This window comes from Pelodiscus sinensis, chromosome 7, assembly GCF_052426305.1.
Source record: "Pelodiscus sinensis isolate ZL-2025 chromosome 7, ASM5242630v1, whole genome shotgun sequence".
Taxonomy (NCBI): domain Eukaryota; kingdom Metazoa; phylum Chordata; order Testudines; family Trionychidae; genus Pelodiscus; species Pelodiscus sinensis.
The window spans coordinates 35,364,336-35,391,804 of NC_143058.1; the positions used below are offsets into that span (position 1 = coordinate 35,364,336).

General features: G+C 42.1%; 1 protein-coding gene across 3 annotated transcripts in view; it reads right to left on the reverse strand.

Moving 5' to 3' along the window:
* RBMS1 (RNA binding motif single stranded interacting protein 1) overlaps positions 1–27,469 on the reverse strand; it is a 228,543-nt gene that overhangs the window by 12,550 nt on the left and 188,524 nt on the right. For 2 of the 3 annotated variants that reach the window (XM_006111645.3, XM_006111646.3), the window contains exons 6-10: positions 27,199–27,278; positions 9,019–9,134; positions 7,506–7,555; positions 7,310–7,403; positions 2,511–2,561 (exon numbers count right to left, since the gene is read on the reverse strand). In XM_006111645.3, coding sequence (XP_006111707.1) covers positions 2,511–2,561; positions 7,310–7,403; positions 7,506–7,555; positions 9,019–9,134; positions 27,199–27,278 — 391 coding nt within the window. The remainder of the gene's footprint in view (positions 1–2,510; positions 2,562–7,309; positions 7,404–7,505; positions 7,556–9,018; positions 9,135–27,198; positions 27,279–27,469) is intronic. The other variant, XM_006111647.3, reaches the window with a different exon arrangement.

The following is a 27,469-nucleotide window of genomic DNA, read 5'->3' on the forward strand; positions in this document are numbered from 1 at the left end:
GCATTTCTCACAGCATGACTTACAGATTTTCATCCTTATTTATAATTCCAAAACCTTACATTTACATAGGGAGTAAATAAAATCAATTGCCTCCATTAACAACACACTTGAAAAAAATATGTATTAGTTGGGCATGTTGAAAGGATGTAAGTGTTCAATGCCATCTTTTCCGCTTGTACAGCCAGCAAATACTTTGCCAAAAATTTACATTTTCCAGCCTGCATAAGGAGGTTAATTAAAGTCAAGGCTATTTTCTTACTAGATTTAAAAATGTACTTGTTTGTCAGCCATGGCACTGCATACATTAAAGCACAAGTCAGTGTATATAGCAGGGGTGAGGAACCTTTTTCCTATCAGCAGAGAAGGCATTGTAAGCCATACATAGCCCAGGGGGAGGGCGGGGCGGGACTCCAGGCTTCCTCTAGGCTGGGTTGAGAAGGCTCCCCTCCCCCCCCATTGTATGATGTCATTACCAATAAACTCACTCATTTTGATGTGGAATGTTGCTGATGACTGGTGAAATACAATGGGCAGAAGTATATATAAAAATACACGACTGTGTGTTACAAAAATATCATAGTCATGAGTGGGGAAGCTATGGGTAACTAAATGAGCGCCCATAAATCTGTGTACATCATAACATATATTTTACTTCTGTAAAACAGGTGGTCTAAATTATTTCAGATCTGCTCTAGAGCATTTTTTAAATTGATTCTGCAATTTATCACATGGATATATTACCACCATAAGGGGTAACTCACAAAGTATTTGGTCTCTTAGCATCCTCACAGAAGGATGTATTTCTCCCTCAGGAAACTGCATTGGGAATAAATGTAGTTGTCCTCATCAACCTGCCTTCCTGAACACACAGTCTATGTCCCCTTAACTTCCTATCTTTCCCTTTCAAAAAGTAACAAAATAATCTGAGAATGACACCATAGTCCAGTGATTAGGGCCTGAACTTAAGATGTTCAAGTTCCTCCATCTCATCATTTGTGAGTGGAGAAGACTCAAACTGGAATTTTCCACATACCAGGTGAGCTTCATAATCACTAAGGTGAACATTACAAGAAAGATCACTGCCACCTTTTCCTCCTGGCTATTTTGTATGGAGTGAGATATATTCGGAGTGTCTCTACTATCAGGGGCAGATGACAGTTTTGCAGGGCCTTGGGCAGCGTAATTCTGCGGGGCCCCCCTTTGCCACGGCGCATGTGCAGTGACGCCATGCGCATACACAGCGGCACCACGGCGCATGCGTGGGGCTTTTTGAAGCGCGGGGCCCAGGGCGGCCGCCCCGTTCGCCCTGCCCTATATCCGCCCGTCTACTATAGTGGTCACCAACCCATCAATCGTGATCAACTAGTAAATCCCAGAGCCTCTTACCAGTCTGGCACCATGTTGCTCCCAGAAGCAAAGGGGGGAGATCAGTCCTGGTATAGGAAGGCTGAACTAGTTAAAATTTAAAGTAGCAGCAGTCATGATCAAGTCCCAATTCCAACTGATCACCTCCTTTTCCCTCTTTCTTAACACACTGTGTCTATGTTTTGGAAGAATTTGAAGGACCTCCACAGTCTTTGCTTACCAAAGCAGAAACAGTCCCCAGTGAGCTCTGAACAACTGAAGCTGATGGGCTGTGTGGTGGGGTCATGGGCGAATGGATTCAGACCTCATAAGTCTCAGAGAACATTCCATAAGAACGTTTAGTTTATTTTCCCTCCCTTTTTTTAGATCGCCTTTTGAATCCAGCACTGATCTTATACTTGAAGAAGATTTGGATTTGGAGACTCCCAAAAGTAGTAGAAGTAGCTACAGGCAGAACCTGTTGCTGCAGGGCAAAGAGCTGTGACAAGTCAGACAGGTTTCAAGCCTATTGTGTTGGGCATCACCCTTTAGGAAAGCCTGCAGAAAACAGCCAGGTTGAAATATAGACTATCCAAAGGGAGGCAGGCTCCCCTAAAGTACAAATTGTACTAAACAAATAAAAAGTAAAAGAAAGAAAAGTTAGCAAGCTGTGCAGCTAGCCGAGTGGGCACCACAACATTCCATCTCGAGCCGCAGGTGTCTGAGAAGGAACCAAAATGGTAGTGGGTCTGTTCTTCCCTATATACACTCACACCAGAGCATGAGGAATGTGTAGAGCAATGTTTCTTAAACTTTTTAAGACCAAGGAACACCAAACAATTTTTTATGAGGAACACCGAGGATTTTTTGTTGAGCAAAAGATCGCATGCCCCTTTAAGGGCAGCCATTTTGAACTCTGTATTCTTCACGGCACACATCCAACTGCCTCACGGAACACAGTTTAAGAAACACTGGTGTAGAGTGCAGGTGTAAACCCAGAGGCAAATACTCACTCAGGAGTGGGCACATCCTGAATTACAGCACTGATATCAATAATTACTTTATCAGTGTTCTACAGTTTGAGATCTTCAGGAAGCTGCAAAGAATTTTATAGCTACACAAACACAAAAAGACCAACAGTGGGAGAAGGAAGCATAAGAACTTACAGGGTGCTGCATTATATATGGTTGAGGTTGCATCCAGGAAGGACTCTGAACCTAGAACAAGAATAAGAGTTAATTTTCGCCAACTCACTATTTTTCTTGAATGAATCCATTTAAATATTGTGATTATTTTCTCAAACGTAACATAAAAAGCTTTCCCTTGTTCATGTGCTTTACTAATCAGCATTTGTCTGATGTAGAATAGAAAACATTGACTCCTATTAAAACTCCTATTGACAAACCTTAGCTCTGTTGGAAGGAGTAAAACTACAGCCTAATGGGAAGGCAAGATAAGGATATAACGTATCCTGTGCAACTGTTGAAGCAGTAGGTTTTATTCGCTTTAATCTAATTTGTAGTGCAAGTCTTAGAAACTCTATGGAATACTCTGTAAAGGTCCCCGTAGACAGATTTGTTTAGCTTCCACTCATGTTGAAGTGTGAAATGCCCATGTGTTCTTGCAAATCCCAATGGAAAAAGTAACCAGAAAGTCTCAGAAAACACTGGATAGTTTGATCCAACTTTATGCTTAGGTGGAGTTGGAATGAAAGGACTGGCTAGTCTGATAGTTGTTTCTATTTAGTTTGCAAAGGGTAAAATACTAGTAATTGTGCTTCAACCTATTACAGGAACAAGGATTAGCAAATGTAGGTTTCTCCTGACAGGCCAACAGTACAGTAATCTCAAAGACCAGGAAGAGAAAATGAGTTCTGATAAGCACAATCTCTTCAATGGCAAGCAGCCCTTTGATTTTTCATAGAAAGTGAGATTGACTGTGTCTGTTACTTTCTGAATTGAGGCAGGGCAACTTTAAAAGATTCTTCTAACTACAGCAGTGGTCAACAACCAGTAGATCAGGAGCCTCTGGCAGGGGATCCTGACTGGTTTGGCCAAGAGGCTATCAAGTGCCAGCACTTCAGCTGTTCCTCCCCCCCATCTCCTACCCTTTGTGTTGAAGCTGCCCCTTCCCTTGGGGAGCCTCCCGCCTTCTGTGCAGGGCAGGAGAGGGAGAGGAGGGTGCTGATGTCAAGGTGTCCCCTCCCACTCTGTATCCTTTCTCTGCGGAGCACAGAGGGGGCACAACATGACTTGGGATGGAGTTTGCTGGCTGCTTTAGAGAGTGGTGCAGGGCCAGGGCTGGAGTGAGCCTGCCTTAGCCCCACTGCACCAACACGCGGGAGCTACCTGAGGTAATCAGGGTCCAGCTGGAGCCCACAGCCTGAGCTCCTACCCGTCATGAACCCCCTCCTGCACGCCAAGCCCCAAGCACCCCTGCATCCAAACACTGTCCCAGAGCCTGCACCGAGAACCCCTCCTAAATCCCAACTGCCTGCCCCAAGAGCAGCTCAGAGACCCTCTCACACTCCAGATCCCTTAATCCAAGACCAGAGCCTGCACCCCAACCCTCTGCCCAGCCTGATGAAAGTGACGGAGGCTGGGCAAGAGAGGGAGGATGGAGTGAGCAGGGGCGGGGCCTTGGAGAAGGGGTGGGAGGGAGGCAGTGGGAGGGAGGCAGGACAAGGATATTTATATTTGAGGTAGATCTTGGACTGTACTTAAACTCAAAAAGTGATCTTGTGCTTAAAAAGGTTGGAGACCACTGAACTACAGTGACAAGCTAGTCTGCTTCTCTTAGTTGAAAGAGGCTACCTAGTACTCTTGCTTCTATTTTTGAAAAAGAGAAGTCAAGGCAGTCTATAAATATGGAGGTGTCACATCTCTGTTTCCTATCAAGAACATATACATAGGACGAGAAAAGTTTCCAATCTCTTCTGTGCACCTATAATAGGTTAATTAATCTGTGCTTCCACTACCTATTGAAAATTGGTTATCCAAGATAGGCCATTATGGTACTGCCTTCAAAGTCAATAAATCCTGAGAATTATAAGTTTCTACCCTCTGTCTCCCCTACTCTGCAAAAACTCAGTGATTTTAGTTTTTATTCCTTGTTAAACACCCAAAGTGAATCCTTGTTAGACTCTTACTGTCCTTCAAGAAATCTCTCTGATTCTTTCCTTTATTACATGTGAAAACTGGAATTTGGCATGGAAACACTGAGAAGTTACTTGTGAATAAAATGTAGGCTTTCTAGGCTATTTCCCATTCAAATATACAGCATATGGTATTGCATATTTCCAAATATCTGTTACTAGAAGTGTTTTTCAACATGTGGCACAAGGCTCAGATTCTATTCAGTGAATAGAAGTTTCAAAATGGTTTCATCCCTTTCATTAGAAATGAAAATGAAAGAATAATTCTGGGTAGAAGGAAGTGGGTTTTTTCTGGCCAAAAGAGTTTCATAATGTGTGTATTAATCACATCATAATTATAGATCCATGCTTGCTGAACATACAGCATCCTATCAGTTACACAATGCATCATGAAAATGAAATGTTTTTCCTGGAGCTGCAGCAAAACCTGTTCTTAAGAGTTAGCTTTACTGAAGGACATCAGATTTCTTAAAATGTAGTTAGTGTTTGTACTCTTTCTGCAACTCTGATAAAGCCAGATGAAAGTTGTAAGTCAGCTGAGGAAATCAGTCAAAGCACCAGTCAAACTGCACAAATAATGTTGGCCTTAAGGACTCTGGGTTTCTGAATTCCCCAGTTCTCACTTTGCCTTCTACTTTTTAATGACTGAAAAGTGTCTCAAAAGAAAAATATATAAAGAAGGGCAGGAAATAGTGATTTTGCAGAAAGTCACTCAATTCACAACAAGATGTAACTGCCTCTGCTCCTCCTACCTGCCTCTGCTCCTCACAGCGTGTACCCGTATACATGATTAACTGGGCTCATCTTAACCGTTACACACAACCCTCCCCCCTTGCTGCCTCTGTATCAGAGGTAGCAGGGGGGACAGATGGGAGGCAGGTAGGGGGAAGTACACGTGGAGAGACAGCTTTTAACTGGCTCTCTACGTGGGCCAGTTCCCGCGGAGCCACTTCCCTTACCCCGTTGTAGCCCACAGAAGAAGCAGTGGTGTTGGGCAAGCGGTAGCTGGTGCTTGGGGGAAGTCCGCTTTCAAGCTGGCTCCGTGCATACTAACTCTCACAGCGCCACTTGCCCATCCCAAGTCCTGCACTGCTGCCTCTATATTAGAGGCAGCAGCACAGGTGCGGGAGAAGAGGGTATGTGGGAGCTGGTACACATGGGGAGCTGGCTTTTAAGCAGAGCCACCTCCTTCCCCGCTGCCTCCCACAAGTCAGTCCTGTCTCTCTCCCCCCACCGCATCGCCCATCCCCACATACACCTTATCCCCCTTCCACACTCCCTACACGCATTGTCCCCCCTCCCTCGAATTTGTTGAGCTGTGCGCCCTCCCCCAACCACAGCAGGTGCCACAGCCCATCCCCCACCCAGCCCAGCCCGTCTGCACAGACATGTGGCAGCTTTGCTCCATGGTGAGCCCAGAGCACAAAGTAGCCGCTCTGGAGAGCTGATGAAGTGGCTGCAGTGCAAGACCTGTCCAGCTTGTAGCAGGCCGGGGAGAAAGCGCCTGAGCTAAAGCCGCAGAGCGCCAAGCTGTGAGGCAGATGTGTAGGCCAGGAAGGCTGGGGAGCGGGGTCCAGAGGCAGGTGGATGCTGCTCCAAGGGGTGCATAGAGACAGAGCTCCCGGGAGAGTGTGCTGGTCCAGGTCACCAGCACACGCTGGAGTCACTCACTCGGGGAGGGGGCGAGGGGGACCTGCTGCGTTGTCCCCAAGCACTGGGGCTGGGCAGGGCCGCAAAGACCTAAGCCATGCGACAGGCACGTAGGCCGGGCAGGCGGGGGGGGGGGGGGTAGAGGCAGGTGGATGCTGGTCCAAGGGGCACATGGAGATGGAGCCACCGCCCCCCTTCATTTCACAGAGCAGTCACATGGTCAGGGCTCCTGGGGACACAGAGTGATGTGATATCACTCTGTTGTCCCACTGGAAAAGTTTTTATACGTATGAGCAGGGCTCGACAAATAATACAATCTACTCGCCCGTGGCCGGACAGCACGGCTGGCGAGCGAGGCTCGCCGTAGTTCGGCAAGCCCTGTGTATATGAGAGAGAGAGATTAATTTTTGTAAGCTTATTGTAATGGGAGGCAAAATTACTCATGACACTTGCCTCTGCTTCAGTAACCACAGATGACATACTTCCACTGAGCTGAATGTGTTTTGGACTGGTCTCAGATTCCTAAGTGTGCTTTGCTTTACAATCCTGATTATACCAAACTCACTCCTGGTTTCAAAAAGGCTCTTTTAGGCCATGAGATGCTTTGGTTCGTATGTGGAAATATTTGTAGTTGACCTCACACATGTCCATGATTTTCTCTCAGATATCTGAACTCTTCTTCAAACTTTCTCCCTTACAGTGTAGTGAGTGCCTAATCTTGTCTCAGAACTTCTAAAGGTCAAAGGAAGCTGAAACAGTGTGGCTGATTCTTCAGGCAAAAGCCAGGCACCCAAACCAAAGAGGGTTTAAATAAAGGTATTCTCTTACAAAGATCCTACAGACAGAAAGGATTCAACAAACTGCCAAGGAGGACACAAAAAACTTTATATGTAATCCACAAGTGGTCAATAAACTCCTCAGTAGTAACCACAAGCAACAGTCTTTATATTGAAAGATTCTCTCCATCTAATTACACTGCTGTGCTACATAAAACAAGCAGCGCTATAAAACAAGCATCCTATTCACAATTCACGTGGCATTTGTATTAATCCTGTATGGAATTTAATAGCAATTTTATTTAAATTTAGCATTTTTGCAGAGACCCATAAATAAGAATCAGGCCCTATGAATTAATTCTGCGACTGGGCTCTAAGTACTAACCTGGTACGTAGAAACTGGAGAAGCAATATATGGCGTAATAGATGTTTGAGTGATCATCCTATTTGTTGCAATACTATACGGTGAAGGATAAAATCTACAAAATGCAAAAAAATTATTAAACTCCATAAATGTAATAACTCAGTGCATCTTTCATAATGCAGAAAATTCTTTTGTTTGGTTTCACCATTTGACATACCCATTTTGTAAAGCAGCTGTAGTTGGATCATAAGTAAGCGTCATTCCAGCCTTTAAGGAAAAAAATAAATATGTACATATATATGTATGTATACACACACACACACACACACACACACACACACACACACACACACACACACACTTGTGTGTGTATATATAAAATGGAAGGGTTGACAAAATTCTATTTTGGAAATAGTTTACACATAAATCCATCTTTGCATGCATTATTCTTTAGTGAAAATCATCAGTGATGTTTTATTTTCCTATACTGAGGGAAAGGTTAAAAATAGGTAAAAATAATTACACAATAAAAGGAGTATGAAATTGGTATGATGGGAAAAAAACAGGCACGTTTGCAATTATTTACTTCTCTTGTATGTTGTAAAATGGGTACAGTACTGTATTTCAATCCCGACTCACAAGGTTCACGTGACTTAACCCATTTCAAAGCTATCTAACAAAACATTTAATTTTATGACTGAAGTTGTATTTTTGGTAGCTTTTCACAGGAAGTATCTATTGTGTATAAAATCCTGCTCCCCTGAAGTCAAGTGCAAACTTTGACTTCAAGAGTACAAGGATTTCATCTTTTATATTTACATAGAGACACGGGACTGAAGTAGGCATCCTGGGTCACCAAGCTCAGTCCCTTACTATCACAGTCAACTCTGCCATAATAATCCCACGCATAAATTTATCAAACTCCACCCTATAACCAGTTAGATTATAATCATGATTGAGAGGCTGTCCAGAATCTCCCCCTCCACGGGTTAGACATCTATCTACTCATTTCCAGCCTAAAATGGCCAGCTTCTATACATCTGTTCTTGTGCCAACACAGGCCTTTAGCTTACATAACTCTTCTTCTTCCCTATTGTTTATTCCCTTGATGTACTGAGACAGAACAGTCATATCTCCTGTCAGCCTTCTCTTTACTAGGCTAAACAAGCTAAGCTTTTTCAGTTTCTTCTTATAAGGAGTCATTGATTACCAGCACTTTACCAAGTATTGCAAATGAGATCTTACTAATACCATGACATTAATACTTCCCAATCTCTACTAGAAATACCTTCTCTGATATATCCTAGAATTGCATTTGGCAGTTACATGATCACATTACATTGGTTACTTTTAATCTTCCTGTGATTGTCAATACGGTTCTTTTCCCTCTCTTGTTTCCAAATGATAAGCTCCAAATGTACAGCAGAAATTCTTATTAGACCTTAAGTGCATTGTGCTCTTAAATTTCATCCATTTTTATTTCTCTAGTGCTAAAGGCCATCCAATTCTTTCTGTATAATACGCCGATCCTCCTTTGCATTGAGGATCAACAAGTTTTAGAAGACAATAAAGATAACATTTTAATATTTTATAAAGTTACAAAGTGGCATGAGAGAGTTGTTGGCACACACACAATATGCCAAAAGGCCAAGCCAAAAAGTCTATGTGTCTATCATTTTCAAAAGTATCATTATCACACACCCACACTAAAGCTTGAAGAGAGGACTTACAAGTCTCACCTCGCCTTCTCTATGCCACGCTCTCCCATTCTGTATATATTTGTTCTGATTCTGTCTTTTTTTCTGTCCTCCATCTGCAAATTTGCATAATAAAGGTTCTGCAGGAGCTAAAGGAATAAGGAATATTTTGAATTAGGCATTCCAAATACTGTATATATTTATAAGTTAAACATGGTAAATTGTATTTACTTTTAAAATATATATATATATATAAAATGTTAAAATTACAGCATTAACACAGACCCTTGATAGAGCATCAACTAGTGGGCAGGAGAGAACATGAGAATACTTACTCTGCAATACACTACGCCATCAATAGTTGGCAACCAAGTTACATATAAATATACAGGGATACAAATATTGAGAGATATGGGGATCAATCTATTTACGTCTAAGCATATATACCCACATTTGTTTAAACTACTATTTTTTCATAGTTTATTTACCATGTTGTAAAGTATAAACAAGTAAACTGATCACATACAAATACTGTCAAATGCCTAAAACAAACTAAATGGAAAAATGAACAACATTTTCTGTAATCTCTTTCAGTTACAGTCATCAGGTGTTACTTCTAAAAACATGTTAAATGAGATATAAAATGAAAAATTTAAACTGATTTGTTCCTTTAAGACAGATTATTAATAAGTAGGTAACATCCTATATGGCTATGGACTGCAGTTTCTTCTTAGCTCTTCTAGTTAATTATTATGTATCAATGTAAAATGATGAAATAAGAAGACTGTTAATAAGACGCATGACCAGGATATGTTCTAACACGTATCTTATGTGTGTTGCATTGTTCTGTGAACTAATGAAGACAGTGACTCTAGTTCTGTGCTGTGCCTTTAAGGAAGTGCAATTCAGGAAGGAGGCAGGTTGTTTGGAGGGGCTTTAAGCCCCTTTTGCGCTTTCTGCATTCTGAGTCTGGTTCCCTTTGTCAGTTATAGCATCCCTTAGACATTTTGGTAGCTTCCCCAAAGGTGCCTACATTCTGTTTGGCCAGGCCAGAATAGCCAGAGCTCAGAAAAATGTAGCACAAAATCTCCCTTTCTTAACATTGTCTCTGCCCACAGAACTGAAACCTAAAATTCTTGATTTTTGTCCCTTTACCTCACCCTTTTGTGTCCCTCAGAAAAAAGGATCACCAAGAGCTTTATAGTGTTTTCTCTTTTCTAGTCTTTACATAGTAGACTAACCATGATTACCACTTCTATTTCTTATTTCAACATATAAGTAGTTATAAAGCAAAATATATAGGTGGAAAAATTTGCATCTTACTCTTCCCTCTTATTACCCTAATTTATCATCCTCCTGAGTATTTATCACTGATGCACAGTCTTTTTCCAAACCCTCCACACCCACAGGGTGGAAGTATTATTGTGACTTGGCTCTTCACAACTCACTGCCCATAATTCCTGCTACACGAGCTGTCTAAGTTATTTCATGACACTCCTTTATCCTTTTCCTAAAAGGCAATATCCCAGGGAGACAAAGCCGGATCTAAAAACTTGTAGTTTTCTAAATGTGAATTGGACATATAGGCTTGGGAGACAATCAAAATGGTAGCATACTGATAAAAAAATAAACCAAAATCTTTTAATATAAATATAGTTAGTACCCACAGGCTATTCATGCTATCTAACGATGCTAACGCTGATTGCTTCTTCCATTTTTGTATGACTTGTTTCTGAACTTTCCAACAGTAAGGACTGGATAGCTCAAAGGATTCATAACAAGACAAAGACTTTGACCTGTAAGCCATCTATTTAACTGACTCAGGATGGTAGTGGTCAAGTCATTATCTGGGGCTGGACTATGTGAAATGAATTATTGAAACTATTTCTGGTTCTATTGGGAAAATACCTACATCGCACCTGACATACTTCTTGGCAGTCTAAGTCCATGCATCTTTCATGGAAAGAGGCAGAAATACCCTTGCAGGTGGTCGGTCTCTAGTGGTCAAGTTTGAATAGGAGTCATACCAATTAGAAAGCTTGCATTGCTCCTGCCTATATTGTATATTTTCAGTAGACAAACAGAAATATTCAGTGTCTGGGTCTAGAATTCTGGAACCTTCCTTGAAAACACTTAAAAATGAATCTGAAAGGGGAAATTAGCTACTATTTCATAATGATGAATTAAGATAGGTACAATTTAAGCAGACAATATGGGAAAAAATTCTTTGTGATGTATAGTTCCAGATAGAAGTCCCACAAGGAAAGTGGTAGAAGTCCCAGATGAAAAGCCAAATATTGAAAAATATACTATAGAGAGTAATGTTGCAATGTCAAGGAAATAGACTTCAGCGCCAAGAGTCATTTCCATCTCTGACATCTACTATTGACAGAACAGGTTTTTTAATTTCTTATCATTCTGTATCTTTCTGGGGAATGTATCTTATAAAGGTACTGAAATATCTGTACCAGAAATGCCAGATTTCTATACTCTTGCTCGTGTTGGATAGCATCTTATTCCACAAATTGCCCAGATGAAGTCAATACGACCACTCTGAACCAGGCACTGCTCATGGTGAGTAAAGGTAATGAAATTCTGGACTATTTTTTAGCTCCTCTATTCCAAAATTTTGATGCATCCATTGTAATGTGTGTAAGCCTATGATTTAATGTAGGGAAAAACTTATGGCAGAGAAAGAGCCTGTGACACTATACTGAAGTCTGTTTTTATAGGTTACTTTGAACCACATCTAATGATAAAGGAAGAAGATGCATCATCTAAAAATATAACTTAAATTTTGATGCAGTGAAGAGTAAGTGGCTTGAGTCATATAAAAGTGTTAGAGAATTCCTACAATATGCTTCCAACCACTACTATGGTCTTCACAGGCAGTGAAAACTTAAAACTCCATTATTCTTTCTTTATAACCCCCCCCCCCCCCAGTGACACAAAACTGTCACAAAAGGGTTCCTTTGGAAATTACATTTTCCATCTGTGTTCTTAGACCAAAAAAGTGATTTACTTTGTATTGTCAAAACAAAATCTGAACAAACATTTGAACAAACAATAAAAGCATAAAATTTTCTGCATAGCTCAGTGAAAACAGTCCCATGGCAAATTTAAAAAAAGGAAAAAAGTCAAACGAAAATGTATAATGACTGAAAAATTACTTTTATACACTGGACTCTCAATGTCCGAATAACCATTGCATAAAACAACCAACCTCCTTATTCCCAACCCGCCAATCTATGTCCACTTAGAACTTGTCTGAATGTTGTGCCCCCTGCTTTGGCCATGATTATCCATGCATTTTTGCCCTCCAGACTTGATTATTGCTATTCATATCTAGAAAAGAAGCCATATGCCTTGCAAGTTCCAATTGGTATTAGGGATGTATGCGACTAGTTGAGTAGCTGACTACCTGATAAGCCTAGGCTTATCGAGTAGTAAAGTCACTACTCGACTACTAACTCCCCTCCCCGCTTGGCTGCCTCTGTATTAGAGGCAGCAAGTCGGGGAGCAGGCTTATTGGGCAGTTGAGTTAGACTCTATTTCAGCCAGTTCCCCCAGCACCATCTCTGTGGCCTCTCATTGACCAGTCAATGGAAATTCCATTGACTACTTTATTAGCTAATTAAATGCTACTTAACATCTCTAATTAGTATAAAATGCAGCAGCCCTTATAGTTAATTCCACAAACTGCTGTTAGCACACCACTGTGCTCTGTTTTTTTGCATTAACTCCCCAATCCAACTGGACTTACAGAATCCAATTCAAGTTCTCTGTCCAGAACCCCCACAATCATCGCCTGTTGGACCCTATTAGCTCTCCCTCTGCAACCATGACCTTCCACAAGAGCTATGTTCATTAGAACCATGAATCAGTCAACCACCAGGGGGAGATTTATGAGATAACTTGTAGAGAATCTGATCCTACATTATGGAATTCCTGAAACATATTAATGACCCTGGGCCTCGCTACATTCAGAACTTAAAAATATATATATAATTTCTGCAGTGTAGATTTCCTTCAATAAATTTTACAAAATACTCAACACAAATAAATTTGCACATATACATAGCACATTTCTCTTGAACATAAAAACATAAAAAGTCCAACTAAATGCTAGTCAAACTATTCTTCCATTGGACTGGGAAGGAAGAAACATATTGTTATGTATATTGTTTAATAGTTGGGTAAGTGCTCAGCAGGAATACTAAAAAGTGGGTAATTAGGTAATCTTCTAACTGCTGAAAATCTTAGCAGTTACATGCTTACATGCTGCTGGCTCTGCAGTGTAAAGCTTATGCACTCTGTAGTGTAAAGCTTATAGTACAGAGCCCACAGCACGGATTCAGAGGCAGCAGCACGAGGTGGCAGCCAGCTCCCTGGGAGTCGTGTACACTGGAAGCTGGCTTTTAAAGCTGGCTCCCCGTGCATACTGGCTCCTGGCCCCGCTTCTGGGGAGCTGGCTGCACGGGGTGGCAGCTGACTCCCTGGGAATGGAACCAAGAGCCAGTGTGTAACCATTATGGTAACTGATAAGCTCATGTTTATTGGTTAGCCATTTAAACGGTTATGCTATTACATCCCTAGTAGGCATCTAAGTAATGGGGACAATTTAATTACCTCGATAGACATTAGACAGATTGGTGGTATAGAAACTGTCATTACATTATTGAAAGAATGGAATTTTCAAAAACATGTAAGTAGATTAGAAACACAAGTCTCATCGACGTCTAATTGAATTTATGCTCCTAAGTCACTGAGGCACTTTTGAAAATCTCATCCTATAGGAGTAGTTATAACAAACTACTATAGTGTTACATAGATGCCCTTTGTGCTAGTAGTTGTTTCTTCTCTGTATGTACTTTTCCTCAGTTAAACTAGTAGAGTGATTAATGCTACATGGGCAGAACCCGGGATGTACAGAGCACTAGCATCTCCAATGAAGTCATTTTCCTGCTACTATAAATTGCCCCTTCCCTTTTTTTAAAAAAGGAGACCACTGTGATATTTACTTACACAATTAAAATGCTAGGTTTCCTATAGGAATGTAAATTATTCTGTGGTATATATAGGACAATAGCAGTCTTACCCAGAGTTGCCTGGGCCCTTAAGGGCAGGGCCTTGGGGATTAGGGAGGGGTGTGTGCAGGAATCTTGGGAGGTGCAAGATTGAGGGTTGGGGGATGAGGAGGTATTCAGGGTAGGGAAGAGGGATCTCCCAGCTCACGAGGAGCCTGTTCTCTCTCATTCTCGCCCCCCCCCCAGCACCTCGTAGCCTACCAGCAGCCTCCTCTCTCTTCTCCCCACTTCCAGTGTCCCACCCCCCAGCCCACTAGTGGAAGGGTCTCCTCCCACTCTGAGCCTTTTTTCTACCTGTCCCCAGTACTGCAGCCAAGGACCAGAAGGGGAGGAAAGGGTTTGGGGTGGGGGGAGGTGGGGTTGGAGCTACTTACTCGGTGTACTGGAAGGCAAGATGGCAGAGTTCCAGCCCTTCTGGTCACTCTGCAGGATAGCTCTCCCATATATACAGATCTAGATGTATGTACAACAGTCTCTCTTTTTTATTAAATGTATACCTTCAGAAACTCTGAGCTGTCAAATATTTACCATGAAATAGAACATGGCACAGTTAGTGCTACTGAAGCACACTAAGCTTTTGAATTCCTTTACTTTTGAATGTTAAAGTTTCAATTATCAGAAGGGTGGGTGTGTTAGTCTGTATCTGTAAAAACAACCAGGAGTCCTGTCACACCTTAATTTATCAGAAGAAGGGAGTTATAGATACGTGATCAGAGATGGCAAGGGATTTGGTGCAACGACAGATTCCTGGGTTAGCGTTTCTGTGGTATGGTGTGTGGTTACTGATATTTGCAGTGTAGAGCAGTGATTCTCAAACCGAGGTCCGTGGACCGCTGGTGGTTCGGAGCTGCCTTCCAGGTAGTTCATGGCTCGAGCTCATCCACCCTCCCTTCTTCCCTCCTCCCCGCCAAGCACAGAACCCGTGCTGGTGCTCCAGCCTTACCCCCGAGGTTGTAGCACCAGTGTCAACTTCCTACCAGTCAGACACCTACCCTCAGCATGCTCCTGCACTCTCCCTCCTGGCTACACACTGCACCTTCCTTTGCTCTTGTCCTCTTCCCCTGGCCAGACAGCTTACCCTCATGCCCTCCTTCACCGCACCTTCTGCACAGATCCTGCACCCCCCATCCCTATCCCACTCACTGGCAGCCCTATCCCACTCACTTAACCCTTCATTTCTGTCCCCAACCCAGAGCCTAGCGAGGTCCACAAAATCCACTAACCATGGAACCCCAGAAGAGTAAATCTGGCCTATGGGAAGCCCTGAACCTTGGTTCTCCCTGTCTGTTCCCCTCCTCCTGTAGGGCTGGAGTGCCAGAGGATTGAGGTGTCTCATCTGGGGGGGGGGGGGGGGGCCACATCAGCGAGGTTTGGGGTTTTTTGGAGGGTTTTATTTACTTTTCTGGTCTCATCTGATTTTTCTGTGGGACAGTGGCCCCGACCCAAAAAAAGTTACCGACCACTACCATAAATAAAGAAAACATGGAAACCTTTTGTGTTGGACATAAACTTTTTACTTTATTTAAAATGTAGTTTGATAAACTAAGATGAGAAAGTTAAAGCACTTAATCTGCTTAATAATTTAAATTAATATTTCCTTTCTTATTGGTTAAATGAAATCATTCTCCCTAGCTGCAGCACTAGCAAAATGGCTCGGGTGTAATTATTTAATTAATGGTGTTTCCATTAGCAACTGGTGGTCCACAGAAAGGTTTGTATTGAGCCAAGTGGGCCATCAGCCAAAAAGTTTGAGAACCAGCGGTATAGAGCATATCTATACAAATGACACCATTACAGGATCTAACCACAGAGGTCACACCATCAGAGGCATGTCCACCTGCACATCTGGTAACATGAAATATGCCATCAGATACCAGTAATGACACTCTGCCATCTATACTGACCATATCGACAGTCTCTGCCCCAAAAGGACAAATGGAAACAAATCAGACATTAAGAAAGGTAACATACAAAAACCAATATAAAAACCATTTTAACCGCACTGGACACTTAGTAATGGTTTTACAAGTAGCTATTCTCCTCAAAAACTTTGAAAGCAGACTACAAAGAGAAATAGCACAGCTGCAATTCATTTGAAAATGTAACATGTTCAAATTAGGACTGAGTAAGGTATTAGAATGGTTTTCACACTACAAAGTCAATTTTCCATCCCCATCAGTTGCTAAGAGTGAGCCACATCCATCCTAACTGAATTGGCCTAATTAACATTGGTCCTACACTTGATAAGTAACTCTCTTCTTTTGATATATTAGTGTGTGTGTATGTATGTATGTATGTATGTATCCCTGCCTCTGTAATTTTCACTCTAATGCATCTGAAAAAGTGGTATTTACCTATGAAAATGTATGCCCAAATAAATCTGTTAAGTGCCACAGGATTCTTTTTTGAATTTTATCAATATTACAGTTGCATTCACTTTTGCATTTAAATACAGAAAACTCAAGAAAGGTGGTTTTAAAGTATTACTATTTTAAACAGTTTGCTTAAAGGCTCCATATTTTAGTATTTTTCACAGCATATTGCCAAGTAACAAAGCATATGGTACCATTGAATCCTGACATTAAAAACATCACTACAAGGATGCAGCAAGACCATACAGCTAGACAACTTTTGCCAAAAACTGGATTTTTAAAAAAACTAAATCATGTCTGTCTAGTGCACACCCAAAATCCACACCAAATATCAGCAGCTTTATATTTTTAGAGAGAAACTGAATGGATTCCAGCCTCACCAAATGAATTCTCATTTTGTTGAACATAAAGCTCAAGGGCCAAAGGTCATCCTCCTTATCCTTCTCACAGTGCCAAAGTAGCACGTTTTGAGTTGTCACAATTAACGTCTCTCTCTCTCTCTCTCTAATTACTGTTCCTTAAAATTAAACAGCAGGCACAAGATGGGAGAATTAACATAAAAATAAAACTTTATTCTAAATTTAACATTTTATTCTAGACTTAAAAGATAAAATCTTGGCCCCACTCTCTTCAGAGGAGCACGTTTTCACCCAGTAACTCCAAGACCAACAAGTAACTGTGGTTCTTTCAAAAGTGTTTTTGACATGTATTCCAATTCTGGTGCATACATGCTCCATTGTCACAAGATCAGAATCTTTTTGAATAGCACTCTCTATTGGGACCACATCTGTATCCGGTAGCTGAAATCATCCATCAGTTCTTTCACTAAAGCAGTGCTCACCTGGAACACTAGTAAAGTGCACAGAACTCCATTATATCAGTGAAGGAAGTTCATGGAATTCAGTGGGTGAAATATACATGGAAAGTGTACACCTCAAAGAACCACAGTTATTACAGGCTGACTGACTGATCTTTCTCCTTCAAGTGACTGTCCACAAGGATTCCATTCCTAGTGAGTCACAAGCAGTCCGCTTGTTTCCTGAAGGTGGGTGCTCTGAACTGGAACCCGCTGCCAATAGGAGAACTGAGTGAAGCTGTGAACTCCAGATTGCTAAGTAGATCTGAATCCTGTGTCGCCTTAGATTAACTGACACAGCTATCAACTACTTGGTGAATTCTCTCAAAAGTCATGGAGAGTCTGAAAAAGGCCTATGCATTGTAATTGCAGTCATCATTCCATTAGCTCCTGTGTCGATGGCATTAGTGGCAGGTAATAAGGTCTGTGCAACCAGATACCCCTCTGACACTAATGATGTGAGTTCTTTTCTGTGTTCCTGCAGGGGCTTTAATATGAACAGTGACAGCTGATCTCATTTCAGGAAGATATATTTAGCCATGAATAATAAGGTATATTTAGCCATATGGATAGGTATAGATATGATATGGGTATCTATACACTGTCTGAGAAGTGTGTTTTAAGCTGGGGTAGGCAATTTTTTATGAAGGGGCCATTCCAAGAATTTGGAAAGTGGTTAAGGGATGCACTTTTCCATATTAATGGAGTAAGTGTGGGGTCTGAGATGGAGGTTGGGTGCAGAAGGGAGCCTGAGCAATGCATTGGAGTGCAGGAGAGGGTGTGGGGTCTGGGAGGGAGTTTGGGTGAAGGAGGGAATTGTGACCTGGGTTACGGGACTAGCGTGCAGAGGTTTGGGTTATGACCTTGAACGAGAGGGAGTTGTGACCTGGGAAGGGGGACTAGAGCGCAAGAGCGGGTGGAGGGGTATGGGCTGTGATGAAGGGCAGGAGGGAGTTGTGACTTGAGGCAAGGGACTGAGGGAGTGCAATGGTATGGATTGTGACCTGGGGTAGAGGACTGGGGTGCAGGAACTGGGATGGGATATGGGGACAGAGGATTTGAGTTATGTGGGTATGGGGGCAAGGAGGGGCATAGTTTTAGGTTGTGACCTAGGACAGGAGGTGTCTGACACATGGAGAAGAGGATTGGGATGCAGGAGGGGTGCAAAGTTTTGGGTTGTGATCTAAGGCAGGGGATTGGCTTGCAGGATCTGGGAGGGATATGGGGGGAGAAGGGGAACAGGGGGTTTGGATTATGTGGAGTAGGAGGGGTAAAGGATTGGGGTGCCAGAGACAGGCTCTGGCTGGGAGACTTACCTGCTTGACTCTCAGCAAGCAGCCTTCTGAAGCAGACTCCCTACCTGTCTCGTCCCCACACTGGCTGCAGGATCCATGTGGTTTTTGAACAGATACAAGCCTGAGGGGAGAGAAGGAGGATGCTTCTGGAGCAGCCTATTCAGGAGCTCCCAGTAGGAGGTGGGAGCACACATGAAGTCTCTCCTCCTTTCCTTGGGCTCACAGCTATTCAAATAGATCCCTGCAGCAGCTTTTCTCAGCAGTGAGTGGGGGCCAGGCAGGGAGTCTGCCTGAGTCTCTCTGCTGCTTCTGCAGGCTGGATCTGGAGGCTTGGCAGGCTGGATCCAGCCCACGGAGGGTATTTTGCCCAGGCCTGGTCTTATGCCCAAAGAGTAACAGCATACTGTTTAGAGGACTTTTGGAGTCAGCCACTTCTAAGGACAGGTGTTAGATAGTTATACAAATATTCACACCTCTTACCCCTTAGTAGTGTCTTTGAGATGGTTGCCATGAGTCTCCATGCCTTCGCAATGTAAGAGCATCCTCTGGACTCCTTGTTTGAATGGCTCAGTTCAGAGGGCAATGACTGTGCAAATACATGAATAATATTTCCTCAAGCCCTTCAGAAGTACAGGAGGAACAGGAAAGTTCTCTCAGTTGCAGTCATTTTTTTGTAATTTTAAGGTCCCACAACATCCTGTACTGGGATGGAGGTGATGGCTGTAGCCAGTGCTGGGGCCATAGTGACCGGGTGATTGCATTCCATTAAGTCTCTTACTGTAGTGAACCTCCTGGAATCCAAAAAGGTCAGTTCTGAGCATGTTCCGTCTACTCTGGAGCTGTGTTCAGCGTTGCAAACACAAGTGTTTGGATATCAGTATTGAGGGTGGGAGTTTAGATGCTTGCGCTGGGTTCTCTAGTGCTGGCAAGGGAAACTGATATTGTGCCCAGTGCATAGGTGCCAAAATCTTTGTTGCCAGACACTTGGTTTCCAATGCACTTGGCACCAGAGACACAATGTTCCCTTCTTCCTCTTTCCTCAGAGAAGAGGTATGGAAACTGTGGTTAATTCAATAGTTGAGAAGCATGGGGATTTTAGAGGAGCATGGATCTTGGGGTAAATCCTTGGTTAGCCAAAGTACTAAGAGCGTCAATCTGATGCAGCATGATCATTTTCCCTTCTTTGTGAAGCAGTCATGAACCTCTAAGATGAAAAACTTCCGGCAGAATTCTTTCACTTTTTGGGTCCTTTTGGTAAAGGAGCAGCATATAAAGTGTGTGTGGTATATGTACTTCCCTGTGGCAAATGATGTTCCTAGAGTATCATCATTAATGGAAATAACTACAGTACCTTGCAGAAGGGACAGGATATGAATGCAGGAGACTTCAATGTCTCCATGTCCAGGAGGGTCCAATGTCAGGGCATCTCCTGGACTTCAAGGCTTCTTTCTTTATCAAAGAGTTGACAGTCTAATTCTAATTGTAATAATTATATTCTAACTAAAGAGAAAACTGGACAGTGTGCAGAGATGGGGATATCATAGGGTTCTGTCTCAAGGCCTCAGGGATAAGGAGGAATTGAAGGGTAAATGGAGCTGCCCTGATGTTTAAAGCCATTGGCTATGGTTTCCAGGAGACATGAAAGGTGCAGAGGTAGTCCCAATAGATACTACTATTCAAAAAAATTACAATCCCTCATGTATGAGGTGCATGCTCACCAGAAGTTGAATACACAGATGTGGACAATCCTCAAAAGAAGAACTTTATTTCACAGCTATGCAATTCATCTCTTGCCACATAATTACGCTTCAGAATTTAAGCTTTCATTTAAAATAATAAAATGGTTATGAAGAAAGCCTTTGAAACTTAACCAAGTGCAAACTGATGTAGGTGTGTCTGCCCACCTAGCTCAAAGATGCTAGATGTCCTATTATTCTCCCTGGAGTGTTAACTTTTTAAACCTAATGGCGGCAATCTATATCTTAGCATTTACTATTTCAGCTTATCATTGTAACAGGAACAACCATGTGAAGTGCACATCCATCTATTACAAGCTGCATTCAACACCTGTTTGGGTACCAAACCTTATCTGTCCTTGCACTGAACTGCCAAAATTTCCAGCTCCTTTGTGACAATTCCAGTTATGGGTTTTAGATAGTATTTGTCTACTAGGGGGCTATGCCCCCTGCTCCTATGGTCGCTAACCTCCTTCTCTATTAGGATAGGCAGCCTCGGCTCCCCGCTGGCGGCCATTGGAGAGGGCCGGGCTGGGCCCAGCTCTACGCTCTTTCTGACTGTCTCTTCCCTCTGGCCACCTAGGAGGGCCGGGCTGTGCCAGTCCTGGCTCCCCCTCGGCCCCAGCTTAGGGACATGCCAGCCCTGGCTCCCCCCACCAGCACAGGGAGGGAGAAGGGGGGACAGAGGAGGCTGTGCAGCTGAGGGGTGGCAAGACGCAGAGTGATGTGATGACGTTACTCTGTCGTCCGGCAGGAAATTTTTATAGATAGATAGATAGATAGATAGATAGATAGATAGATAGATAGAAAAACGGATAGTACTTTGAAAACCAAAGAATTGGGACTTGTGTAAAATTAAATATTAGACAGAATACTATTAAATTAATTGACTTTCATTTTCATTATTAAGTGAAGAAATAAACCTTCTTTTAAAATTTGTAGCAGGCACAGACATTTCCAGAATGTTGCACTCTTTTGCCACTGAATTTAGATCAAGGTTCCAAGGGTATGCACAGATAATTGCCTGTGTCTAACTATCTACAGTAGAACCTCAGAATTACATACTGAATGGTCAGTGACACACCTCATTTGGAACCAGAAATGCACAATCAGGCAGCCTCAGAGACCAAAATAAAACCAGTATCATGTTACACAAAATTCTAAAAAATAAAGGTAAAAGTTTTTAAAAAATGGACAAGGTAAAAACATTGTATCCATGCTTACATTGTATCCATGCTTACATAATTTAAAATAAGATAGTTAAAAGCAACATTTTTCTTCTGCATAGTAAAATTTCAGAGCTGTATTCAGTCTATGTTCAATTGTAAACTTTTGAAAGAACCACCATAATATTATGTTCAGAGTAGGGCTGTCAATTCACATGCATTAACGCAGGGCAGGATTAATGCATTAATTTTTTTAACACGTTAATCACAGGAGTTAATGCTGCACTGCCCCTCTGAAGTTCCGCTCCAGCACTTCTAAGAGGCAGTGCACCATGGAGCCCAGGATCAGCTGACTCACAGCTGAGCGGGGGAAGTGTCACGTGGAACCTGGGGGTCAGCTGGGGAGTCCCAGCTGACTCAGGGTTCTGCTTTAACACCACCCTGGCTCTTCAAAGGGGCAGCACCGCATGGAGCCCCGTTGAAATGCTGCGGAGGTGTTTCAAAGGGGGGGGGGCGCACATGATTAAATTTTTTAATCGCTTGACAGCCCTAGTTCAGAGCTATGAACATTTCAGAATTATGAACAACCTCCATTCTTGATATAGTCATAACTGTGAGTTTTATTATATATTGATAGCCTATAGAGATCTATAGAACTTAAGGAAACCAAATTGTTTCAAAAGACTATGACCTAACAATAGAAATTAAGGGTCAGATTCTGATACACCACAGATAGTCCCAATGACTTCAATGGAACCACTCATGGAGAAAGGAGCTACTTAATATGAAGTACTAGCATCTGGCTTCAGGACATTGCTATCTGAACTGGATACCTAATAAAAGCAACAGGATACACAGGAAAATTAAAATTAACTTACAAAATCAAAAACACACAGTGCTCATCGCTTCTAGCAGCTAAAATAATTTTCCGACGCTCACTCTTAAATCTTTTGGAAAGAAGACAGATAAGGACCGCATTCTGGATTCCAGGTCTTCTGAAAATTCTTTTGCCACACTGGCTCCAAATTAGGGCAACTAACACACTCCTTTTTCCCCCAGCAAAATCTTAAACCAGTGAGTCACAATCAATACACTTGCAACCATCTTTTATGACTTCCAGTTCAGAACATGAAGCCATAAATCAGAGCCATTTTATTCAACCTCTGAATTAACTTTTAGTTCTAAAATGAGCTATAAAACAGATTTCAAACAACAACAACAAAAACGTCTGGGATTTGCTTCCATGAGTTGTGGAGAAGACACAAAGACACCTGAGTTCTGATGCAAACAGATACAGTCCAGATCACTGATGAAAGATTAACTTGGGTTACAACTGGATAAGGAGCCAGATTGTCTCCTTGATCTATAATGGCAGATAGTAAAATTTGTACAGGTTGAAACTCTATTAACTAGGACTCTGTGGTCCAGCAACATTCATGATCTGGCACAGATGCAAGACCAGAGAGTCCCGGTGGAGGGCTGGTGGCCAAGAGTCCTGTGAGGCCAGGCACCCAGTGCATAGCAGCGGGGCTGCCTGGTGAGGCCAGACATGTGGCACCAGGGATGCCCTGTGAGGCTGGAAGCCTGACACATAGCAGTGGGGCAGCAGCAGGGGATGGGGAGGGAGAAAGAAGAGACGGCTGGTAGCAAAACCAGGGCTGGGAGGGGCCAATGGAAAGGGGGGATAGGAAAATCTCCCCTGATCCAGCAAAAACTCTCATCTAGGACCAGTCAGTTCCCAAGGGTGATGGACTAGGGAGGTCCAACCTGTAAAAATTAACTGTGTGTGTTGAAATTGTGCAAGGTAGTTGCATGGGTGCTGGAACTAGGGGTGTGGGAGAAGCTGCAGAACCTCCTGGCTTGAAGTGGTTTCCATTATATACAGGATTTACAATTTAGTTCAGTGGCTCTCAGCACTCCTACTGTAAAAATTGTTCTAGCACCTGTGGATACTTGCAAAGCTCACTGGAAATCCACAGTTGGTTAATGCCAGCTAAAAAATTGCTAGTACTGATTGACAGAATTTGGAATATACCACAAATTGCAGAACTAATCCATGTAAACTCCCCTTTTGCTAATTAAGCAGAATATGAATTAAACTTGACTTTCTGCAGTCAGCGCTATCTGGTTCATTCCCTAAATGTAAATTCACTTCAGTGACATTCAGATGTAACAGTCTGAGAATCTTTAATGTTCTTCAGTAAAGGGAAAAAAAATAAAAAGAAAAAGGAATTTAAATGCAAGTTATGATAAAATAATATTAAAACTATACTAACTGCACAGGTAAAAAAGTCAGCAGATGCAGAAGTTAAGTCTCTCCTAGTAAAGTTACATGAGTCATGACAAATCTCATTTTATGGGATAAAATATCTAGCATAGTTAACCAAAAAATAATCCCAGAAAAAGAAATAATTGTTACCAGAAGTCATACTGTTCAGCACATTAGAAAAGCTTCGATAGATAGTAGGTATTACTGTGGATTTATATACATGGTGTATTAAACCTTGATTAAACTTAAACAGTGAGTCTTAACTTTTGAATGACTTTAAAAAACCCAAACCAAAAGAAAAACTCTTGATGTGATACCACATCGAGATTAGGGCGAGGGAGTGAGTTTGCACTTCATATAAGATATAGATATTTACATAAAGAACCAGCTTAATATTAATCTTGGATACCTCTCAGGGTTGGGAATATGACTGGTTATTTAATAGCCTGCATAAGGAAATTGTTGCATACGGCACACCTCTCTTAGAAGTTTGAGTGTGCCAGGATACAAACTTGAACCCCATTCATTATTTTTTGCCTTTATAAGGCACTTATGTTTGCATAAAGGTTTCCTGATCTGTCTTCTCATGCTGCCCAGGAGGTCCAGTTCTATTTCCTATAGCTGTGTTTAAACCCATGTTTCATTAAAACCCAATCTTTGTTATTGTAACTAAAAGCTGTATGATGAAAATGTGTTTTAAACAGAAATCTTTTTCTTACCCCCTTTTCATTACAATCCTTTCCCCCCTCCACACGCTCCATCCTGGTAACAGCATTAAATATCCACTTTGCTGACTTTAGCCAACTTTCTAGGACACAGTGTTTCAGTTTAAATATACAGTTCCACTTCTGCAATTTCACTGTGTACTTCTCTAAACTTGCTCCCTCCTCTCCCCAAAAAGATGATAATCTACTTTGTACCACTTTACCCTGTTATTATCCATTTAGTAGCAGTCTGTGCCTCTTTCTTCCATGAGTGTGAGCCTTCTCCACTGCCTTTAAGCACAGCCTGCTAAGGGCCATGAACAACTGCTGAATGGCCTACCCTCCTTCAGTCAAACTGCAGTGCAGGGTGAGGCATCAGTTGTACCTTCTGCAGGACTATTATCAGTGGAAGAACTCAGCCTACATGTCAGGGAGCACCAGGATGAATGCCATCTCCACAAAAATCCTCCCCAAAGGACAGGGCAGTTTCCCACCAGCCCCAACTCAGGGCTGTGCCTACATGGTAATACCACTGAGCCTTAAGTGATGTAGCTCCTCTCAGGGACTCCTTTCCTCACCTACTCATTTCAATAATGAGCAAAGTAATGCTAAGTAGTAGTTGTATTAATGATGAATGTATCTTATGGGCCCCAGGCAGTCTCATTTACACAGTTTGTGCCCCACCCTACTCCTTCCTCCACACTGCTCTCACAAATCATTCCTATAATGTAATCCCGCCCAACAACTAGCTTCTTCTACCTGGTAAAACCTGATAGTACAAGGGTGTAACTCTGGTTTCAAAAGGGCACACGGAACGCAGGGAGTGATCAGCTATGATAAGCTGACAGCTGCCCATCCAGGCATGGGTAGGACACAGAGCTGCAAATGAGCAAGCTACAAAACATTAGCTGGAGCTCCTATGATTTTTCAATTGCCAATTTTACACAGACTCTACACAGTCCTTTCCTTTTGGTTAGACATGCCTACATATCGATTAGAACATTGTCTGCTCCCGCACATGAGACTTGAAATGGTATCTGAGCAATTTCACTATTTATAAAACAAAGCATAATGAAAGGGGACAACAGTGCAGCTAATGAAAATAGTACAGGTTGGACTTCCCTAGTCCAGCACCCTTGGGACCTGAGAGGTCCCGGAGGAGGGATTTTTCTGGACCAGGGAGATCATTTCAAGGCCCCTGCTGCCAGCTCCCCACCAACCCACTGGCTTTCTAGCTTCCCCCGCAGCCCAGCTGATCTGCGCACCAGCTCTTGCCATTCTCAGCCCAACTGAGCCATTGCTGGCTCCCAGTTTCCCACCCCCATGCAGCACGCTGAGACTCTGATCTTGGAACATCCATGGTCATGATGGACCATGGATGTTGCTGGACCCTGATTTTGGAGGTGCAACCTGTACTATTATCTGCCTGCTGCCTCAAGGATTTTCCACCTCATAAACTAATGATCTACAAAGGATATTCACAAAGATATTCAATGGGAAAATGGAAGTTATAGCCCCCTACCCCTGAAGTCCACAATTTTAATGAAATTACTGTTTGGTAGGCTATGAAACACATCTCAGTGCAGAGAATCTGCAAAAGGAACTTAGGCCAAAACATGACCCTGCAACAGATCAGGCTGGATAAAGGGAAGCATCCTTCCATGCCTACAAAAGCACAGATTGACTAATGCAGGACTGAACTTTCAAGGATGAGATGTGTATGTAGTTTTATTAAACAAGCCTCATAATTTTTTTGCTGTCTGTGTTTGTGGTTTTCCTCTTGTTGTGTTCTCTTTGCCAAGGTCTGGGCAAGAAGGATGTGTTATCAATGGGATAATGAGAACACCAGTAAATGTGTCAATAACACTAACTTGTAAAAATCCTTTCTTGGGTTTCCCTGTAAAATAGTTACCAAAGGAAGCCTGGAATATTAGCCATGTATTCTTTCCTCATATAGCATCCTGTTTTGCTTCCTTATTTACTCTGCTGCTGCTCTGTGATAAAATTTTCCTTCTGAGTTATATAAAGTTACTTCAAATCTAAATTAATGGGAAGTATGTTTTCCTGTAATTATATTTTTAACAGGCAAGCAGTAAGTTGACAGTGAAGGTAACGTGAGCATAAAGTCTTGCCACTAAGCTCCTGTGCATTTTTACTCCGATTCGTTTATATTTTCCTAGCATTTTCTGTGAGTCTCCTTTTCCCGTGCTCAAGAACTTAAAAATCTGTTTCAGATGCCAGAGTGGACAAATTCAATGAACTTCAAAAGGATTTTCTGTATGCGGGCCACAATAAAGACATTGTTCATGGAATCCAGTCTGCAAGCAAGTGAATGACTTCAAACAAAAGCATGGGTAGATAGCAAAGTTTTGGTCACTTGAACAAACAAACAAAAACCACAGCAGCTAATAGATCTATGTAACACCATTCAACCTTTGTTCTAATGAGTGTTCAACTAACTTCAACTGAGGTCAATGCAGAATTTGGTAGAGCAGAACACAACAGCTCAGCTTCTCAGTGAAGCTCTACTATGAAAATGCAATCAAGATGTTATTTTCTACAACAGTGGCATTATTCAGTTCCAGGCCAGCAAATATACTAGCTATCCAAGGAATCGGTGTTACATTTTAATGAACGACAAACCAGGTATAACTGTCCCCATGATGTGCTTAAACTATAAGGCCATCTATTGATCTATGTTGTCAGAATAGCAATACAGGCAACATACCAGAAACTCCCGGTGGTGTCTTAATGAATTTTCCATTAAAATGAGCAATCACTGCTTCACATTTTTCTGTTGATTCCATCCTACATAAAGGATAAAACAGAAATTAAATTTTGTCCGGTTTCTGAGTCTGAAAAACACAAACATATTTCCTAGGTTTTCTTGCTCTCTTTTCACTTTTGTGACTTCCTTTTCTATGTATGAGTACCAGGTTATTAGCTTTAAGAACAGCTAAGCACAGAAGGATAAAATTAAAGAGAATTAACATTGAGTG